This window comes from Hypomesus nipponensis, chromosome 4, assembly GCF_054491055.1.
Source record: "Hypomesus nipponensis isolate SF chromosome 4, ASM5449105v1, whole genome shotgun sequence".
NCBI lineage: Eukaryota > Metazoa > Chordata > Actinopteri > Osmeriformes > Osmeridae > Hypomesus > Hypomesus nipponensis.
The window spans coordinates 12,315,634-12,335,000 of record NC_140364.1 but is presented as its reverse complement, the minus strand read 5'-3'; the positions used below and the strand labels follow the sequence as shown (position 1 = coordinate 12,335,000).

The following is a 19,367-nucleotide window of genomic DNA, read 5'->3' as shown; positions in this document are numbered from 1 at the left end:
GATCACTTCATCGCTCAACAGATCTACATAGAGTGCAGTCTTGAAGGTCTTGATGACTTGATCAGCTGAATCAGGTGTGTTAATGCTTACAAAGTCATCCATTGATGCATTGTAAAGGTCTTTGTAATGTGGGCGTTTTCTCCTTAAGCCAATAAAGAAAGATCCTATTTCACTGAAGCTGGAGAGTACAACCAACCACTGATGAGTACAAAGTTACTGACTCTGCACTGGGATACTTTGACATACACACACCCTTCTTTCCTGCGGTACTTCCTAAGTGGGCAGTTTTCTGTGTCTCGGGAGGGACCGCACTGTAAGCGCGTGTGTCCGTGTGTGCGTGTGCACGGTTTCTTGTCTGATGCGATAAATAGTTAATAAGGCACTTGTTTACTTGGCGAGGCAGGGGCTTGACACAGCAGTTGCTATTCAGACACGGACGGGACACTTTACACCTGGCCCTGTGATGAGAAGAGTCACATGGTCATGGAGAACTGTGTCAGCATGCTGATGCGTCCTCTAATCACATGGCCCAAACAGGGGGAATGGTGGGGTGGCGAAACAGATGACAAGGATGTCACCTCCTCCACGCACACACACACACACACACACACACACACAGAGACACACGCATACTGCAGCAACCGCACGTTTAAAGGCTTGTATGAGTAACTTTAGTCGTGGAGTCAAAAGTGCTTACTACGTTCCTCTGGGTGAGTGAGTGGTCAGAGTCAACATTGTTTGTGTGAGTGAGGGGGGAGGGTGGGGTGTGTATTGGAGAAAGAGAGAGAAAGTGAAAAGTGAGAGAGAGAAACGAGGGAAAAGAGAGAAAAGAGAGAGAAATGAGAGTGAGGAAAGAGAGAGATATGGTTAATGTATGAGTAGCTGGTTAATAATTTAAGGACTGAAATAGCTGGGAACTGAACTAGGGCACAGTTATCCTGGCAGGTGAATCAGATCATGTGTCTGGGAAACGACAACAGGAAGAAAGATCGCTTTGTGTCGTTTAGGTCATGACGGTACACCAGCGGTGTTGTAGTTTCAGTGGTGTGTTTTCCCAATAACTGAACTACAACCCCCATTACACACCTTAAAGCTGGGTGGGATCATTATGACAACAGTGTCCATATATCTGATCAATAATATCATACCATGTACCTGACACTTAGTTAACTGTAGCCTTTGGCTCCACTCTCATTTGTTAACAAGCACCATTGTAACCAGAGTATTGGGTCAGAAATGGCAGCGTTTGACGCTAATGTCGTGCAGCATTGAGACGTTTATCGACCATGGCTGTGATTCCGACCACAAGTCCTTCTCTTTGTGTCGTTTAATGTATTGATATGGAAGGGAGTGTCTTCAGAGAGCAAAAGAGTTATAATCTGCACTGTCTCTGGGGAGCCAATCAAGTCACAGGAACACATGGTTGCATGCACACTTATACACACCACACACTGGGGACTGTTTATGTTGTTTGACATTACCATGTAGGCAAGAAGTGGAAATGTATTTTTCTTTAGTTCAGGTCATACAATTGGACATGAAAACAATCTAAAAGACTACCAGACAGAAAACGTGACTACAAAGTAAACATTTAGATGTGTGTTGAGGGCAGAAAAAAACGTTCACATCTCTGAAGCAGGAACAATGTTCCTTCTGTTGGTTTTTGCCTGTGTTGGGCGTGCGTGCGTGTGTGTGTGTCTGCGACCGCGCGTGCCTGTGTGTGCGCGCGAGCGTGTGCGTGCGTTTGCTACCATGTGTGTGTTCCTATTTTGTTCGACGTGTCTCTGAGAGCTACTTTGAGCAGCTACTTTCCTGCAATCCAGGAAGCTAAACAAAGACGACTTGAAAAAGAACCATCCATCTAGCTCCAGCCGGCAAACAACAAACAAACACTTAACGACTGAACCCTGGGGTGGACTGAGGTGGGAGGAGGATCGAAAGTTACCAAAGACGATCATTGAAGAGCGTAGGCCGGACACACGAGGGACATGGTGTCTGAGTGAGTGTAAATACCACTCTAACTCCACTCTGAAGTTGGGTTTTCATGTGTTCAGCCAGCCGTGTGTGTGGGGGTGTGTGGTGCCAAACCCTGACGGATACCAGGGCTCCCTGTTCCTCCCTGTGGTTCTGCAGGGATGAGCATGCGCTGGGAACGCACTCATTTCCTCTGTGCTAGACTGGGCTGTGTGGCCAGGGCCAGGAGAGGGGTGGGGAGTGTCCTTGAAACAGGGGATTTTGACTGGACCAACCCTCACACGTGCACACACAGACACACTGTGTACAAACGAATACACACTCACAAATACACGCACGTACAAATGCAGGTATGCACACACACACACACACACACACAAGCACACACTCACGCTAGGATGCACAAGCACACCAACAGGCACGCAAACTGCTTTGCTTTGCAGAACAGAAAACGAGACAATTGCCCTGTCTTTATGAGTCAACCCGTTACATCTCACGCCAGATCAAATCAACATCACTCAGATACATCGCACGCCTCTCACTCCCTCTTCCCCTCTCCTCGTGACACACACACACCATGGAACATGAGAAGATTCATCAAAGGAGAATGGGTAGAATCACTAGATATACAACAACATGAAACTAGGTGGGTCGATGAACAGTTTTGGAAGGATGGAATTGACATGTGACCTCGCATGACCTACTGTCTCTTGTTGCTTCTCTGAGAAGGTGACAGAGGCTGAACGCTGGAAGGAATTTGTGTTGATTGAATCCTGTCTCGTTAAGGCCAGAGGAGACTGTGACATGCATGAGTGTGTGTGTGTGTGTGTGTGTGTGAGAGAACATTGATTTTAGGACAGGTTCTAGAACTCTCCCAGAGTTCTCACTGTAAAACCTTGTCATCGACCTTCCCCCTCTCTTCCCCTCGCTCTCCCTCTCTTTCATCAGCAAAGGCATCTCCATTCTCTTTACTCGACCCATTTTCCTTTTAACTTCTGTTCTTCTCTTTCTTTTCCCTCCGTATCTCTCTTTCTGAATCCTTCCTCTCTGTCCCTCTCTCTCTCTCTCTCTCTCTCTCTCTCTCTCTCTCTCTCTCTCTCTCTCTCTCTCTCTCTCTCCTCTCTCTCACCCTCTCCCTCCCTCCCTCCCTCCTTCCCTCCTTCCCTCTTTCTTTCTTCTCTCTCTCTCTCTCTCTCTCTCTCTCTCTCTCTCTCTCTCTCTCTCTCTCTCTCTCTCTCTCTCTCTCGCCTCTCTCTTCTCCGGTTCAGGGACTTTCTCTAAGTCATCATTGGGAGATGAAATACAATACCTTTTCTTTCCTCCTCCACGCCTCCACTCCACAACTCTCACAGGACAGTAGCAGGGCGGGTTGTGCGTGTGTGTGTGCGTTTGTGTGTGTAGGTATCCTGGATGACAACTCAACCCCTCCTGTTTGGACCCTCCTTCCCTCCTTCCCTCCTTCCCTCCTTCCCTCCTTCCCTCCTTCCCTCCTTCCCTCCTTCCCTCCTTCCTTGGATATGACTGAGCATGTCTGCCTTTACTCCGTCTGAAGTATTTTTTGGGAACTGAACACATGAGGGCAGAAACACAGCAAGCACGTATGTTGATAAGTAAATGAATTCATAATATGGGTTTTGTGACTGTGTGTGTTGGCTTGTGTGTGTGTGTGTTGGTTTATAGGTGTGTGTGTGTGTTGGTGTTAATGGGGTGTGTGTAATACGGTTGTCTCACATCATTGGACACTGAATTGGGCTGTGCTAACCTGCTGCCCAATAAGCGATACTGCAATGCACTGTGGGATGGACAGAAGGCTGCAATATGCTTCCATATGCACACTTTTGCAAGTGTGTATGTGTGTGCATGCTTGCGTGTGTGGCAACAAAGCACTGCATTGGAAGCAATGTTTGATGAACCACATGATTAACGTGAATCATATGTGAATCACAACATACGTATGTGAATCATGAGATACAGATCATATTCTCAGGACTCTCCATGTGAGACCAACCTGACAACCTGCGAACGTGTCTCTGCGTTTCTGTACAGAGTGGAGTGGAGAACCGACTGTGCGAGGGCGTGTAATTTGACGGTTCTATACTCGCAGAGTTCCAGATTGTCTCCAACTGGCCTTCAGGAGTTTCGATCCACCGCTCATCCCTGGAGCCTTTGACAGGCTGACGTTTATCTGCTGTGTGACTCATTGTGAACCACTGCTACATGTTGAGGTGATTAGGAGCCAAACTGAGGGTGGATGGTCTTTAATAGGCCTCCAGAGACATCGTAGTCTGAGGCAACCTGCCAACATCTCTCTTTTTCAACTTAGCACTCTTAAACTGCCACTGTAACTCAAATATATTGTAGTGTCTATGTGTGTGTGTGTGTGTTACCCCTCACTGTACCCACAGTGCAGAAAACCCAAGCTTCAACAGAACAGACTGCCTAAACCCAGATGATTGTTTAGGTCAATGAGCCTCAGGAAGTAATTCTTTAGGACTCCTGGACTCCATTTCCCAGAATGCAACAGGAGAGAAACAGCAACAACAAAGCAGACCGCATCATGGGTCTAAAAATAGACCAAGATGCTCAGCGGGGAGGGAGTCATCCATTTGTTAAGACACGCACATACACACCTTGTCGTCCCAGGATGATTTTAATAGGAGTTAATAATTCCAAATGAGGATGGACACAAAAATATGCCAGTGGGGGCATGACCACCCAAACATGTTTCATCCGGATCTCTCTGTGGGTCGGAGGATGAACAGCGTGGGACTGACAGAACATGACGTGCATTTGAGCCTTCTCTTTCTCTCTCTCCCCTCCAACCTCTCTTTCTCTTTAGACCTTTCTTTCTCTCCCTGGCCCTCTCTTACTCTCTATCAGTTTTTCTCTCACACAATCACTTTTTTTTTCTTTCAGTTTATTTATTTTTCCTCTCTCTCTCTCTCTCTCTCTCTCTCTCTCTCTCTCTCTCTCTCTCTCTCTCTCTCTCTCTGTCTCTCTCTCTCTCTCTCTCTCTCTCCCTCTCTGTTTCTCTCTCTCTCCCTCTCTGTTTCTCTCTCTCTCTTTCTCTCTCTCTCTCTCTCTCTTTTTCTGTCTCTCTCTGTCTCTCTCTGTCTCTCTCTGTCTCTCTGTCTCTCCCTTGCTCTCTCTGTCTCCGTCTCTATGTCTCTCTGTCTCTGCCTCTCCCTCTCTGTTTTGTCACTTTCTCATACCACTAACAGACACAGAGGTGGACGTTCTCTTTCTGGAACCTTCTTCTGTGAGTGTGGTTTAGTGAGGGATCACCTATTCTTCTACTTCACTACACAAACAAATGCACCCTCACACATTCACACACATCCCTGTTACGCAACATTGAGTGGCAGATGGCTATGAATAGCACAGGCCAATGCAGTTTCTCATGGTATCAGCATGGGGGGGCTCCGATGTGACAATTACACTCACACTCACCCAACCTCTCTCAGACGCACACACGCACACGCACACACAGGGAGACAACACAAGCAGGGGCCCCAGTGTTCTCTGGGTTCTCAAGAGTGGAGCAGGAGTAGGGGGTCTGACAATCCTCTCACTTTTATTTTTAACCCAGGGGAGAGAGAGAGAGAGAGAGAGAGAGAGAGAGAGAGAGAGAGAGAGAGAGAGAGAGAGAAAGGGAGAGAGAGAGAAAGAGACACACGACAGAGTGCGTCAGCAAGTCTTACATCGATCCCTATCACAGGCCGAATTCAATCACAGTCCTCCGATATACAGTATGCAGGATCGCACTTTTTACCCACACCTGCAGTCCTGCAGTTTGACTGAACTATTCACCACACCAACATTATTTCACAGTTGAGGTCTATCCTCGATCCATATGTATTGATCTACTAAACAGGGTGATTTTGGAGGCTACTGTTGACACAGTCAAAGGATACTGAATAATAGGTAGGACACATTGGACAACATTGACAAACTTTGATCATTGGGAATCATTCATGTGGCTAAGAAGACAGTAACCAGACTAGTTCATAACTGGTAGGTAGAACCTCCATCTATTCATGTTAATGGTTAAATTAATGCACCACAGAGAGGAAGAATTAAACAATTTAAGCAGAAACAGAGACTGAACCTGACTCAGGATTATACCAGAGACCTAGTGGGTCAGCAGTGAAGCTAAGGACAAATACACATACAATGGAATGACCAGAACCCAAACTAGGGCCAAACCAGTCCAGACCAGGACTTGAACTAGCCTCAAACCAGGCCAGACCAAGACCCAAGCCAGGCTAAAAGGCAAACAGGACAGTAAACAGATGTCTGGGCAGATGGTTTAGGCTAACACAGCCTTGGTCACATCCCAAATGCACTGGGGCGCAACTCTGGCTTTGTGTGTGTGTGTGTGTGTGTGTGTGTGTGTGTGTGTGTGTGTGTGTGTGTGTGTGTGTGTGTGTGTGTGTGTGTGTGTGTGTGTGTGTGTATGCGTGCAGAGGAGGGGGCATGCATATGTTTCATGCATGTGTAAGTACATTTTATGTGCTGTGTGCCACATCAAGTGTTTGAGTAGATATTGATTGTGAGGTGTGTATCTGTCAGGCACTTGATTGATTCAGGCAGTAGTCTGTCCCAGCAGACAACAGCAGTCAGCAAATAGTAACAATTATTATTATTATTGGACTGTTAGTTATTATAACATATTTCATATTATTTTATCACTTCTCAAAACCATAAACCTATGTTTCTTTACACGCAGTTCCAGGAAGATTGCAACACAGCGAACAATTACAACCGTGACTTATATGGGGTTCCTCCAAATCCATTAGGAAGTATACTGTAGCAGTGTCAGCAAACCGCGCAGGTGTGCGTGTGCGCGAGAGATAGAGCGAGACAGCAACTCGTGTCTTGGAGTCAGGAAGAGTTCCTCAAACAAACCTTAATGAGAGACAGAGAATGTTGCTCAGTTTAGACATGGATATGGAAGTGGCACATGCGCCTTTGTGACCAGTCGATACATCTACCCTCTCCTGCACAAAACGGTGGTCTTACGGGGCAAAGAGGGGGGGGGGGGGGGGGCGTGGAGCAAGGAAAGGGGCTTAAGTACCTTGGACAGCGCCCGAGCGCTCAGTACTGTGCTCAACCGCGGGGTAGATGTTCATGGGAAATTTGCGCCTATGCCCATTTCAGTGGCTGTTTCCACACTTCATAGAGAGAGGATACGCTGTCCATAGAGTGGGCAAGTGACTCGCTGGTCCTCTGCTTTATCACTTGAATTTATGCTACAGGCTATACCGTCGTCACGGATCTATCCTCAAGTTTCCTCCGGTGTCTGGACAAAAGGAACCCCACTCTCGGAGGGCAGTGTAGTGGACATCTCTGCTCCTCTTGTAACGGGAGCAAATGTCATTCATTTGAACACATGTTTGGGGGCGGGACAGCCGATATCGTTCTGTATGTTTGCTGTGTCGGTGTTTGCGTGACATCTCTCTACAGGTGTTCCTTATCGGCGGGCTGATTTGACCACCTACGGGATTGGCTGGGTAAAGGCATAAGAACAAACCAAGATCTCCTCTCAGGGCTCGCACCCGACTACGGACGACAACGGTTTCCACACACGGAGGCGAGATCCGGAGCCAGCCGCCCTCTTCCCCGAGTCCTGGATGATCGGTCAGCACGGTGCCTCCAAGCCCCATCAGATTGTTCAACGCACTCAACTCCACGCCATAAAGGGAAGTAGCCCCGCTATTACTTTATGTGTGTAAGAACAACTGCAACCGTGATCGTTACATTTGGTTGCGTTTAATTATACACCTCCTGCACTTCCCCAGCACACAGAAGAAGCAGACGCCATCAGCAGTGTGGACGACTACCCCGAGACGAACTATTGTTGGTGTGGATTATAGTTTCCTGTTTCCCCAGTCTGAGCTGGGCTGCTAACGCACGGGGGAACAACGTCAGTGCCTCGTAGGCGTGGCCGACAGGCTCGCATCTGTCCCTCAACCTCCTCCTGGACTTCGGTTGGCTAGGCCGTGGGTTGGGCCGTGAGTACTGTCGAACGGTGATTGGCCTTCGAATCCGTTCCCCGTTGGAGTGGGGAATTGTGTATTTTAAATTGTGGTTAGACTTTCCACTGGCTGCCCGCAGTGTCACCATATTTATATCGATCATCTTCATACCTGGGGCTCTGTGTTGTCATACTGGGTGGTGATCTTACCTGTTGGCTCATTTAGCCTCCAGCTGTTTGCATATTGCACATGCTATTATAGTGCCAGATTGTTTGCAGTTTTTGCACGTACGTTTGCAGTGTCATTGTTTACACGCTTTGCACAGACTGATCTCAGTGGGGATCACTGCTTAAACTTTGCACATCTTGACGTTTTCCACTATAGGGTTACCACACGGTCGGTTAGATTACTATAGCCCTCTTTACAGGTTTGCAGATAATACCCATTTCCACTGCCGGCGCCTAGTCTGGCCACCCTGTTCTAACTGTGAATTGATGAGTTGTTTTCTTGTGTTATTTCCTCTGCTAGTATTTTATAGGATGACAGTTTCCTGTTTTAAACTTTGTTAATACCAATAAAACCGTGTTCATAAATACATTGTTGGTATTGTTGTGTATTCAAGGGTCTAACGTTTTTAACCTGTCCGGTTACAAATTTGGCGTAGTCGGCAGGACCCTTGACGTACACAGCAATATGAATAATGGCGGGCAGCCAATGGTAGCGGGGGCACAACCCCAAGTAGTGCCCACAATGATGCCATGGTTCATGAGTGGGCCATGGGTGCCAAAGTATAGCGGGGAAGGAGAACCATCCAAATTTCTAGATTGGCGAACCCAAATTGAGGCTTTTATTCGGGCCCAGGGGCTAAATGACGAACAGCGGGTAGACTTTTTGTTGAGCGTATTGGAAGGGAATGCAAAAAGGGAGGTGGCGCTGTTGGCAGAGGCTGATCGAAATACGGATGTAAAGATTCTGGACGCCCTGGCGAGGCTGTATGGGGGCCAGCAACCAGTAGCCCTGCTGCGAGTACAGTTCTTTAACTGTAAACAAGAACCTGGAGAGGATGTGGGCACGTTCACTCTTCGGCTGCGGGAGCTGCATCACAGGTGGAGAGCAAGAGACCCCCAGGATGCGGGCTCGGATGACGAACTGCTGCGCACCCAGTTTTCCATGGGCCTGAGGCAGGGATTAGCCAAACAAGAACTGCAAAGACAGCTCAGAAGGGTCACAACGCTTACATTTGTCCAGGTCTGTGCAGAGGCAAAAGCATTGGAGCGTGAACTGGGCCACACTGAAGAAGCCCAAGTTTGCCCAACTGTTGCCACAACATCCAAGAGGCCCTCAACGGTCACCTCTGATTGGCAGCAAATGAAGGAAGCCCTCCGAGCCGAATTGCGTCAAGAGTTGACAGAACAGGTGAGCCTCCTAAGTAAATCCATCGTCGAACAGCTGCAAGGGCGTTTAAACATCATACCAGCCACCGGTGCTACAGCACTGCCGGCCATGGGTGCAAACCCCCAACAGGCTTGGCGTCAAGAACATGACCCGAGACGACAGCGGCTAGGGTCTGCCCCCCCGGATAATACGTCTTACCAATGGGATGGCCAAGGGAGAGCCATTTGCCGCGACTGCGGGGAGGCTGGGCATATTCAGAGGTTTTGCCCACGGCGACGGCCGCACCAGCCGGGTTTTCGGTATCCCCGGTCACAGCAGGGCGAGTGAACCGGGAGGGGCCCCAGATCGTACCCCCACAAAGGCCCTCAATGGTGGGCAAATGCCCTGAAGTGGAAGTGTTTGTTCAAGGGCAACGGGTTCCATTTATACTTGACACTGGCTCCCAAGTCACCATGTTCAGCCAAACACTGTTCCAGCACTATTTTGGGGGGGAGTGCATACAAGATCCCAGTGGTATACCATGGCTAACCTTGAAAGCGGCCAATGGTCTTCGTATTCCTTATGTGGGTTATGCTGTCTTGGATTTTAGTATTGGGGGAATAGACATTAAGAAAAAGGGTGTGGTTATTGTGAGGGATGATTGTATAAACACAGAATATGGCCTCCTTGGAATGAATGTGGTGGCGGATTGTTGGACAGAGGTATTCCGTAGGGGGCACCCAGGAGTGACGGCATTTAAATCTGTGTTCTCTCCTCATGCAGAGAAGGCTTGGGATGCAGCTTTTGCCGCTTGCCAGAAAGCGGATACGTCGATGGGCCAGATGGAGCTACAAGGGGTGGCTAGACTCCAGCGGCAGTCCCCAGTGAGGTTACCTCCTACCACAGAGACTATTATCTGGGCCCAAGTTCCACAAGCAGCTGGCCTACAGGATTGCCTGGTCCTGGTTGAAGACCTAGAAGACCATGGGCACGAATGGAGAGTGGCCAGATCTTTGAGCTGGACCCGTGGTGGGAGGGTCCCCCTGCGCATCTGCAACCCTAATCCTTTCCCGCTGGAACTACCTCAACGACGCCCCCTGGCTACAGTGACCCAGATTGACCCCAGAGATGTACAAGGGCGGTCGAAGTTGGTGCTGCGCAATACTGGTCCCCAGATAGTTGAGGTCGATGTACAGCACGTAGGGCAGACTTCAACCGAGGAGCACCCGGCACTGGCACTACGTGGGGAGGAATTGAATGACTATCAACAAGCACAACTGAAGGCCCTCCTGCAGAAGTGGTCACACATATTCGCTGCACACGATGAAGATTTTGGAAGGACCTCAGTGGTCACCCACCAGATACCCACTGGCACAGCACCCCCAATAAGAGAACGCTACCGCCCTGTCGCTCCAAACCTCTACCCAGAGTTGAGGGCCTTATTGCAGGGCATGCTTGACAGTGGGGTGGTGAAAGAAAGTTCGAGTCCGTGGGCAGCTCCAGTGGTCCTGGCAAAAAAGAAAGACGGGTCGTGGAGATTCTGTGTGGATTACCGCAAGCTTAATTCCGTGACTCACAAAGACTCCTTTCCCCTGCCGCGCATTGAGGAGTCCCTCACGAGCCTAACCCAAGCCAAATGGTACTCCACGCTCGACTTGGCGAGCGGATACTGGCAAGTGGATGTCGCACCAGAGGACCAGGAGAAGACTGCGTTCACTACACCCTTTGGCCTCTACCACTTTGAACGTATGCCTTTTGGACTCTGCAATGCGCCAGCTACGTTTCAGAGATTAATGCAACGTTGCCTCGGCTCACAAGTGTACGATCACCTCTTGATTTATCTCGATGACGTCATAGTCTATTCGCCCGACTTCCCCACCCACTTACAACACCTAGAACAGGTATTTACCCGCCTTCAAGAACATGGCCTGAAACTACAACCCCGTAAGTGTCATCTGTTCCAGAAGCAAGTGGTCTACCTGGGGCATGTGGTTAGCAGTCAGGGTGTGGCAACCGACCCAGACAAGACGGCCATTGTCCGCGATTGGGCTGCGCCCACGACCGTCAAGCAAGTGAGGTCATTTTTAGGCTTCGCGGGGTACTACAGGCGATTTATCCCTGCTTTCTCCAAAGTCGCCGCTCCACTTCACCAGCTCCTACAGGGCCAGGCTAATAGACCTTCTGCCCCAATCCAGTGGACAGCTGACTGCCAAGTTGCTTTTGACAACCTGAAACAGGCTCTTCTTAGTGCCCCCATACTGGCTTTTGCGGACTTCCAATTGCCTTTCAAGCTGTACACAGACGCCAGCCTGGATGGCCTAGGAGCGGTCCTGTCCCAAGTCCAGGATGGAAAAGAGCGGGTCATAGCATACGCAAGCCGTAGCCTCGCTCCGGCTGAGCGCAACGACAAAAATTACAGCTCCTTCAAGCTGGAGCTCTTGGCCTTGAAGTGGGCAATTACAGACAAATTCAAAGACTACTTGTGGGGGGCCCAAGTCACTGTGTTCACAGACAACAACCCGCTAGTCCACCTGCAGACCGCACGACTGGGGGCAACCGAACAACGATGGGTGGCCCAACTGGCCAACTACTCGTACGAAGTACGCTACCGACCAGGGACGGCCAACCGAAACGCAGATGTCTTGTCGCGACTTCCAGGAGAAGCCACCAGCACCACCACACAGGCCACAGCGTGCACGACGTCAGTAGAACCCTGCCCTGGCTCAAACCTATGGGCGACGCGTCAAATAGAGGATCCAGACCTACGACTCCTCCAGGCCTGGAGGCTAGAGGCAGAACCTCCAGTCACCGGTAACCGTTCGGCCTTGTCCCCACAACTCCGTCGCCTGCTTCAAGAGTGGGACCATCTGGAGCTTCAAGATGGAGCCTTGGTGAGGCACGTCACTGAACCTGACACTGGGGCCCCAGTAAGACAAATTGTCATCCCAGAGGGCCAAGCTCGATCGATATGGGAGGAATACCACAGAGCGGCAGGTCACGCTCACGGCGACAAGATGATGTCCTTGCTTAGGAGGAGGTTCTTTTGGGTGGGAATGAGTGCAAGTGCCCGGGCATGGACCACCGAATGTACCACCTGTGTGGTAGGAAAGCGGGGGCAACAACCAAAAGCCCCCCTGTGCCCCATTCCGTCCAGCTTTCCATTTGAAACTGTGGCCCTGGACTTTTTATCACTCGGAAGGCCCGCGGACCCTTACCAATATATTTTGGTCATCACGGATCTGTTTTCACGCTACGCACTGGCCGTGCCCACGAAGGATCAGACGGCTGCTACAACGGTGAAGGCACTGTGGACTGCTCTCATCCTCCCATTTGGCTGCCCAGAACGGATCCTCACCGACCGAGGGGGAGCATTCGAGTCGGCCCTAATGCAACAACTATGTGCCATGTATGGCTGCAGGAAGGTACATACTACCCCGTACCACCCACAGGGCAACGGGGCCTGCGAAAGGCTTAACCGCACACTTCTGTCCCTGTTGAGCACAATCGAGGTTAAGCACCAGGCCCAGTGGCCAGTTCATCTTCCAGCCCTCCTGCAAGCATACAACAATTCCTCCCACGCTAGCACCGGGATGACACCACACTACGTCGTGTTTGGCCGCCACGCCAGGCTTCCAGTGGACATGCTACATGAAGTCGCACCACCTCAACAAAGAGCTGATCTAGACGGGTGGGTCCGAACGCACTATCACTCACTTCTACAAGCTTATGACGCAGTACGGGGAAATGCGGAGCGTCGTGTAAACTGGAACCAAAAACGGTATGACCGCAATGCCCGTACCTTGCCGCTGCTACCTGGAGAGAGGGTGCTAATCAGAAATTTTCGCCGTCGGGCTCAAGGTAAATTGGCCCCTCAGTGGCTCCCATTACCCTTTGTAGTCGTCTCCCAGCCTTACCAGGACCGGCCAGTATTTGCTATACGGCCAGAGGGTAAAGATGGTCCTATTCGAACAATCCATCGTAACAACTTGAGATCCTGTCCTGGTGATCCACCACCAACCAACCACACCCCTGCGAACCCACATAGAAACGACACCTGGCAACCAGAACCGGTTTGGCCATACATCCCACTGGCACGCCACCAACTGATGCCACAACAGCAGCAGGAACCCACAGCCGCACCGCTGAGACCGGCCGCAGCGCCAACGGCCTCCACAGCAACGCCACCTCCTGCCATTGCTCCAGTCGCCCCGGCCCCCGAAGCCCCTGTATACGATCTAGTAGTTCCTCTTAATGTACCTGTAGATCATGGCCCAACCCCTACACACCATCAAGGAACCGCAACGGGTACCCCACCAAGGTACCCAGCTCGCCACAATCGGGGTCAACCTCCAGCACGGTACCGCCCTGAGGATTGAACCAGACAGTAGTGCTCGGGACGACCACTGTTAATGTGGGGGGGAATTGTAACGGGAGCAAATGTCATTCATTTGAACACATGTTTGGGGGCGGGACAGCCGATATCGTTCTGTATGTTTGCTGTGTCGGTGTTTGCGTGACATCTCTCTACAGGTGTTCCTTATCGGCGGGCTGATTTGACCACCTACGGGATTGGCTGGGTAAAGGCATAAGAACAAACCAAGATCTCCTCTCAGGGCTCGCACCCGACTACGGACGACAACGGTTTCCACACACGGAGGCGAGATCCGGAGCCAGCCGCCCTCTTCCCCGAGTCCTGGATGATCGGTCAGCACGGTGCCTCCAAGCCCCATCAGATTGTTCAACGCACTCAACTCCACGCCATAAAGGGAAGTAGCCCCGCTATTACTTTATGTGTGTAAGAACAACTGCAACCGTGATCGTTACATTTGGTTGCGTTTAATTATACACCTCCTGCACTTCCCCAGCACACAGAAGAAGCAGACGCCATCAGCAGTGTGGACGACTACCCCGAGACGAACTATTGTTGGTGTGGATTATAGTTTCCTGTTTCCCCAGTCTGAGCTGGGCTGCTAACGCACGGGGGAACAACGTCAGTGCCTCGTAGGCGTGGCCGACAGGCTCGCATCTGTCCCTCAACCTCCTCCTGGACTTCGGTTGGCTAGGCCGTGGGTTGGGCCGTGAGTACTGTCGAACGGTGATTGGCCTTCGAATCCGTTCCCCGTTGGAGTGGGGAATTGTGTATTTTAAATTGTGGTTAGACTTTCCACTGGCTGCCCGCAGTGTCACCATATTTATATCGATCATCTTCATACCTGGGGCTCTGTGTTGTCATACTGGGTGGTGATCTTACCTGTTGGCTCATTTAGCCTCCAGCTGTTTGCATATTGCACATGCTATTATAGTGCCAGATTGTTTGCAGTTTTTGCACGTACGTTTGCAGTGTCATTGTTTACACGCTTTGCACAGACTGATCTCAGTGGGGATCACTGCTTAAACTTTGCACATCTTGACGTTTTCCACTATAGGGTTACCACACGGTCGGTTAGATTACTATAGCCCTCTTTACAGGTTTGCAGATAATACCCATTTCCACTGCCGGCGCCTAGTCTGGCCACCCTGTTCTAACTGTGAATTGATGAGTTGTTTTCTTGTGTTATTTCCTCTGCTAGTATTTTATAGGATGACAGTTTCCTGTTTTAAACTTTGTTAATACCAATAAAACCGTGTTCATAAATACATTGTTGGTATTGTTGTGTATTCAAGGGTCTAACGTTTTTAACCTGTCCGGTTACACTCTCTCCTCCTTTTCTTGGAGCGATGCCCGGGGCAAGATGTGCTCCAGCCGGAAGATCCTGTGGAGTCTGCTGGTCCTGTCGGTGCTGGAGGTCGGTCTGGGGGTTGCAAGTATCGTGCTGGGAGCTGTGGGCATCGGCCGGGTCAGAGGCGAGCACAAGCCGTTGCAGGGAGATGCATCCCCGGTCTGGAGCGGGCTGTGTGTATGTAGATGTTACGTAGCTAGTGTGTATTACAGAAAAGAAAAGTGTGTTTGGTGTGAACTCTACGGTGTCAGTGTATAGATCTAGCGATCTAATAGATCTAACTTATTGATTGGTGGTCACCAAAAACAATAATACAATAAATCTACAATCTCATGAATTGTTAATTTTGCTTGCCTTTGAGATAAGGGATCGAATCAAGCTTGCCTTAAAGTTATTTATGGTTAAGAATAATTATTGTTAGTGAATGTGTGGTTTTGACGCATTCAATCGTAGCTGGTATATTGAATGTTTATAAATGCACGTGGTTTTACGCACGCACTCCGTCTGTCCACACCCTGCAGCGCGACATACGCTCACCGCTTTGTGACAGCCTCGTGGTCTCAATTTGACCCTCCTCCGGGTGAAAAGTTCCGGAGCGCTATGCAGCTGTGTTTGTCTTTTCTAGCATGGCCAGAGAATGACGGACGAGTCCCATGCCAGACTATACACGCGGCGTTAACACAGAGAGCACTATGTGGCAGTATTATGTAGGCAAATTATTTATGTTGCGTGGTACGTTTGTCCGCAAGCAAATTTGGGCTTGCGTCACCACAGCATCTGGCAGCTGTCATAACTCAGAAGAAATGATGACAGAAATAATAAGCTCTGTACTTCCTCTTTATTGGAGTGGAACTGCAGTCATCACAATTCTGTAGGCTTGTTATTAATCCATGTAAGAGTCCCATGAACTTCTGCCTCAGCCTCTGATTAAGGTTCCTTAGGGTTGTTGTTGACACATCTTAGAAATCCCAGAAGTCTTTTTCTGTGGTCCTCTGTCAATTCTAGACTGCTGACCACACAGCCTGTTTATCTTTCATGTAAAGATGGCTTCATAGTTTTGTGAGCTTGTCCAGAAAAGACTGACAGGGGTTAGACTGGTGTTTAAATGCCATAAATATTGTGTACGTTGGAACTGCATGTATGTGGGGCATGTGTGTGTGTGTGCGTGTGTCTGTGTGTGTGTGTGTGTGCATTTGAATGCCAGCATGTGTGTTACTGTGCTGTGTGTAAAAGCTGCAAGAGAGTTGTCAGGCAACAAGAAGCCTGTCTTTCTGCACGTTCAAAGACATGGTGCTCATGCTTACTGCAGTGAGCTGCTTGCGGCCCCTTGACCTCACCACAGGCTGGTTTAGAGGGTCGAACGATGTCTGCACACATCTCTTTCAGTACACACCACCAGACATGAAACGCTGCCAGACCCTCTAAACATAAAGACACGCAGCTTTCTGACACGCCACAGAAGCTAAAAGAACTTTGTTAGACCAGTTCCCTGGTCTCAATGTAGTTAGAGCTGCCCTGGCTTGACTGCTCTGTTACAGAGTTAAGGGCCCTGCACTTGGCATTAATTAGCTATTGACTGATCCACTCTGACAGCCACAGACCACACTCCTGATGTGAGGATGTCTCACAAGGGAACACTCTGTCCCGGTCAGGTGCACTGCTTCCTGCTGTCCCATATTTCACCTCTGGCTCCCTACAGCAGAGCAGTACGGCTTCACGCTGCATGTGCTGGAGTGCTCAGGATAATCAGAGGAGGTCTGTTGCCTAAGCTGAACTTCTCTCTCTCTCTGTTTCCCTTCCTCCCCCCCTCCCTCTCTCTCCCTCTCTCTCTCTCTCTCTCTCTCTCTCTCTCTCTCTCTCTCTCTCTCTCTCTCTCTCTCTCTCTCTCTCTCTCAGTTCCTTGTCTGTGGGATGTGTGGAATCCTGTGTGCTAAGAAGAGGACTGGTCTCATTGTGAGTATCAATAGACAAACAAAGTTCCAGAGGTAGGTCAGGTGGCCCTGCCCTCTGCGGGAGGCTACTGAGCACGTGCAGAAAATGCGCCCTGAAAGAGAAGACCTCTCTGAGGGAGACAGCCGTCACCTTTCCTCTCCTTCCTCTCTCCTTTCCTCTGTCTCTCAGACAGACATTCATCTGTCACCTCTCTCAACAGACCCTCTCTCCTTCTCTCTCTCACTCTCTCTCACACTCACTCACTCTCTCTCACTCTCTCTCTCTCTCTCTCACTCTCTTTTTCTCTCTCTCTCTCTCTCTCTCTCTCTCTCTCTATCTCTCTCTCTCTCTCTCTCTCTCTGTCTCTCTCTCTCTCTCTCTCGGGAGGGTGCTAATGATGGATCAATGTCACACACCAACCTGCTTGTAACAGAGACAACTCTCCACCTTCCTTTCCCGCTCTCTCCCTCTCTCTTTCTCTCTCTCTTTCCTGTCTGTCTCCCTCTCTCCGTCTCTCTCTCATCCTCCTTTCAGGCCTCCCCTTCTTCTTCATCCATCTCCTGCAAATGACCCATGTTCTCTGCTTTAGTCTCTTTCCTCTCACCCCCTCTTTCCATTCCCCTACCTCTTATCTTGTGTTGCTCCCCCCGCCCCCCCCCCCCCCCCCATTTCTCTTTCCCTTCGCTGCTGTCCACCCCCTCTCTTCCTGCTGGTGATCACATTAGGTGAGCAGAGCTGAGGGCGGTTGTGGGGTCTGTCTCCATACCTCACTGGCTAATGACTGAAACTGGAGCTGTCGCTTGCAGATCAGCTTTTCTCTAAAGGCATGCGTGATGGGAGAAGATGCATGTACACAGCGTGGTACACTACACATTCTAACAAACACACACACACACAAATACACACAGAGGGGCAATACTCACTCTGCACGTGGAGGGGGGTGAGATTTTCCAGGCAAAAACAAACTCATCAGCATTTGGTTTTGAGCGGGTGTTTTTTGCGCTAACTGTTTTTCTCAGTCTTCATTTTTTACTCTTTCTCTCTCTATTTTTCTCTCACACACACTCATACCCATCTCCTTAGATGATCCTGTTCTCAGCTTGTTGTATCTGTGGTCTGATTGGCGGGATTCTGAACTTCCAGTTTGTCCGAGCGTTGTCTAGACGACCAGACTCTTTGCGTTCTCTTCACCTGGCAGCCATGACGCTGGCCTGCCTGGGTATGTAAGCACTTGGACTCTCAAACAATGTCATGTTCCTCTATAATGCCACAAAACTGTCATGGACTGTAATACACTACAGTAAATTCAACCATCTACAGTTCCGTTACACTGTCCACTCCCCTCTCCCCTCCCCCCTCTCCTCCCCCCTCTCCTCTCTCCTCCCCTCTCCCCTGCTCTACTCCCCTCTCCCCTCTCCCCTCTCCCCTCTCCCCTCTCCCCTCTCCCCTCTCCCCTCTCCCCTCTCCCCTCTCCCCTCTCCCCTCTCCCCTCTCCCCTCTCCCCTCTCCCCTCTCCCCCCCCCCTCCTCTCCTCCTCTCCTGCAGGTATCTCCTCCTGTACCTTGTCCACCTGGCTCACATGCCGCTTGGCCAGCTCAGAGCAGCAGAGGATGTTCCTGGAGCGAGAACACTCCCTGCACCACTCCCACGAGATGGCTGAGAAGGTAGGACTCAGCAACAACGCTGCGCTTCATTGGCTGGCCTATCAGTGACCCGGCATGGGATTGGATGGCAGGGTTGATGATTGCGCTTGTGTGTTTGACAGGAGATCCTGGACAACTCCAGTAACGGCATCCCCCAGATCTCATACACTGGTCACGCTTCCTCGCCCTAACTTCATCCTCAGGCATTATGACGTCATCACAGGGGGCTGTGAAGGTTCTGAAAGGTTCTCTCGCCGGGAAACAAAACAGGACTCCTTTGCAACTGAACTGGTGGTACTTCTTCTCTGTGTGCGGACATCTAACTGAGGGTTACGGGCCGATGTGATTGGACCACTGATATGACGTCATTGTTCTGCTGACTTTGATTGCACGGAGATAAAGGACAAACAACCAATCAGGTGCTTCAAAGTGTGAGGAACACAAAACAAGCATGAAACTGATTCATATTTTTTAAGTGGATGTTCTCTCTTTCTTTCTCTCTCTCTCATTGTTTAAAATTGAGGTGCAGGTTTGGAGGAAGACTACAGTTATGCCAACCTATTTGGCCTTATGTAGAGTGCTATGATGTGAAATATCCAGCAAGTTATCTATGATTATTTATGAACCAACAATATTTTTTATAAAAGCTTCTTAATAAAACTGAAATTAAATGTGAAAAGCATCTCATTGTGCTGACTTGTGTCAGATAATGTGTGTATTCTTTTTTGTTGGCCAGCAGGTATTCT

The 19,367-nt window shown here is 49.8% G+C and overlaps 1 protein-coding gene across 2 annotated transcripts; it reads left to right on the top strand.

Moving 5' to 3' along the window:
- The first annotated feature begins 15,058 nt into the window (after positions 1-15,058).
- tmem196 (transmembrane protein 196) lies at positions 15,059-19,251 on the top strand. 2 transcript variants are annotated; one of them, XM_084696235.1, is made up of 5 exons: positions 15,059-15,205; positions 16,943-16,999; positions 18,062-18,197; positions 18,524-18,642; positions 18,744-19,251. In XM_084696235.1, exons 1-5 carry the CDS (start codon positions 15,059-15,061, stop codon positions 18,810-18,812), a joined length of 528 nt encoding a protein of 175 aa, XP_084552361.1. In that variant the 3' UTR covers positions 18,813-19,251. The 2 variants fall into 2 exon arrangements, with proteins under 2 accessions (XP_084552361.1, XP_084552360.1); XM_084696234.1 differs by having other exon boundaries at positions 15,059-15,223.
- Positions 19,252-19,367: the final 116 nt, after the last annotated feature.

What these genes read in the sequence shown, in the direction of transcription:
- tmem196 (XM_084696234.1), top strand. Translation starts at nt 15,059, where the DNA reads ATGTGCTCCAGCCGGAAGATCCTGTGGAGTCTGCTGGTCCTGTCGGTG. An exon ending in CGGTCTGGAGCGGGCTGTGT is followed by an intron (nt 15,224 to 16,942) that starts GTATGTAGATGT and finishes TCTCTCTCTCAG; the next exon opens with TTCCTTGTCTGTGGGATGTG. An exon ending in CCCACGAGATGGCTGAGAAG is followed by an intron (nt 18,643 to 18,743) that starts GTAGGACTCAGC and finishes TGTGTTTGACAG; the next exon opens with GAGATCCTGGACAACTCCAG.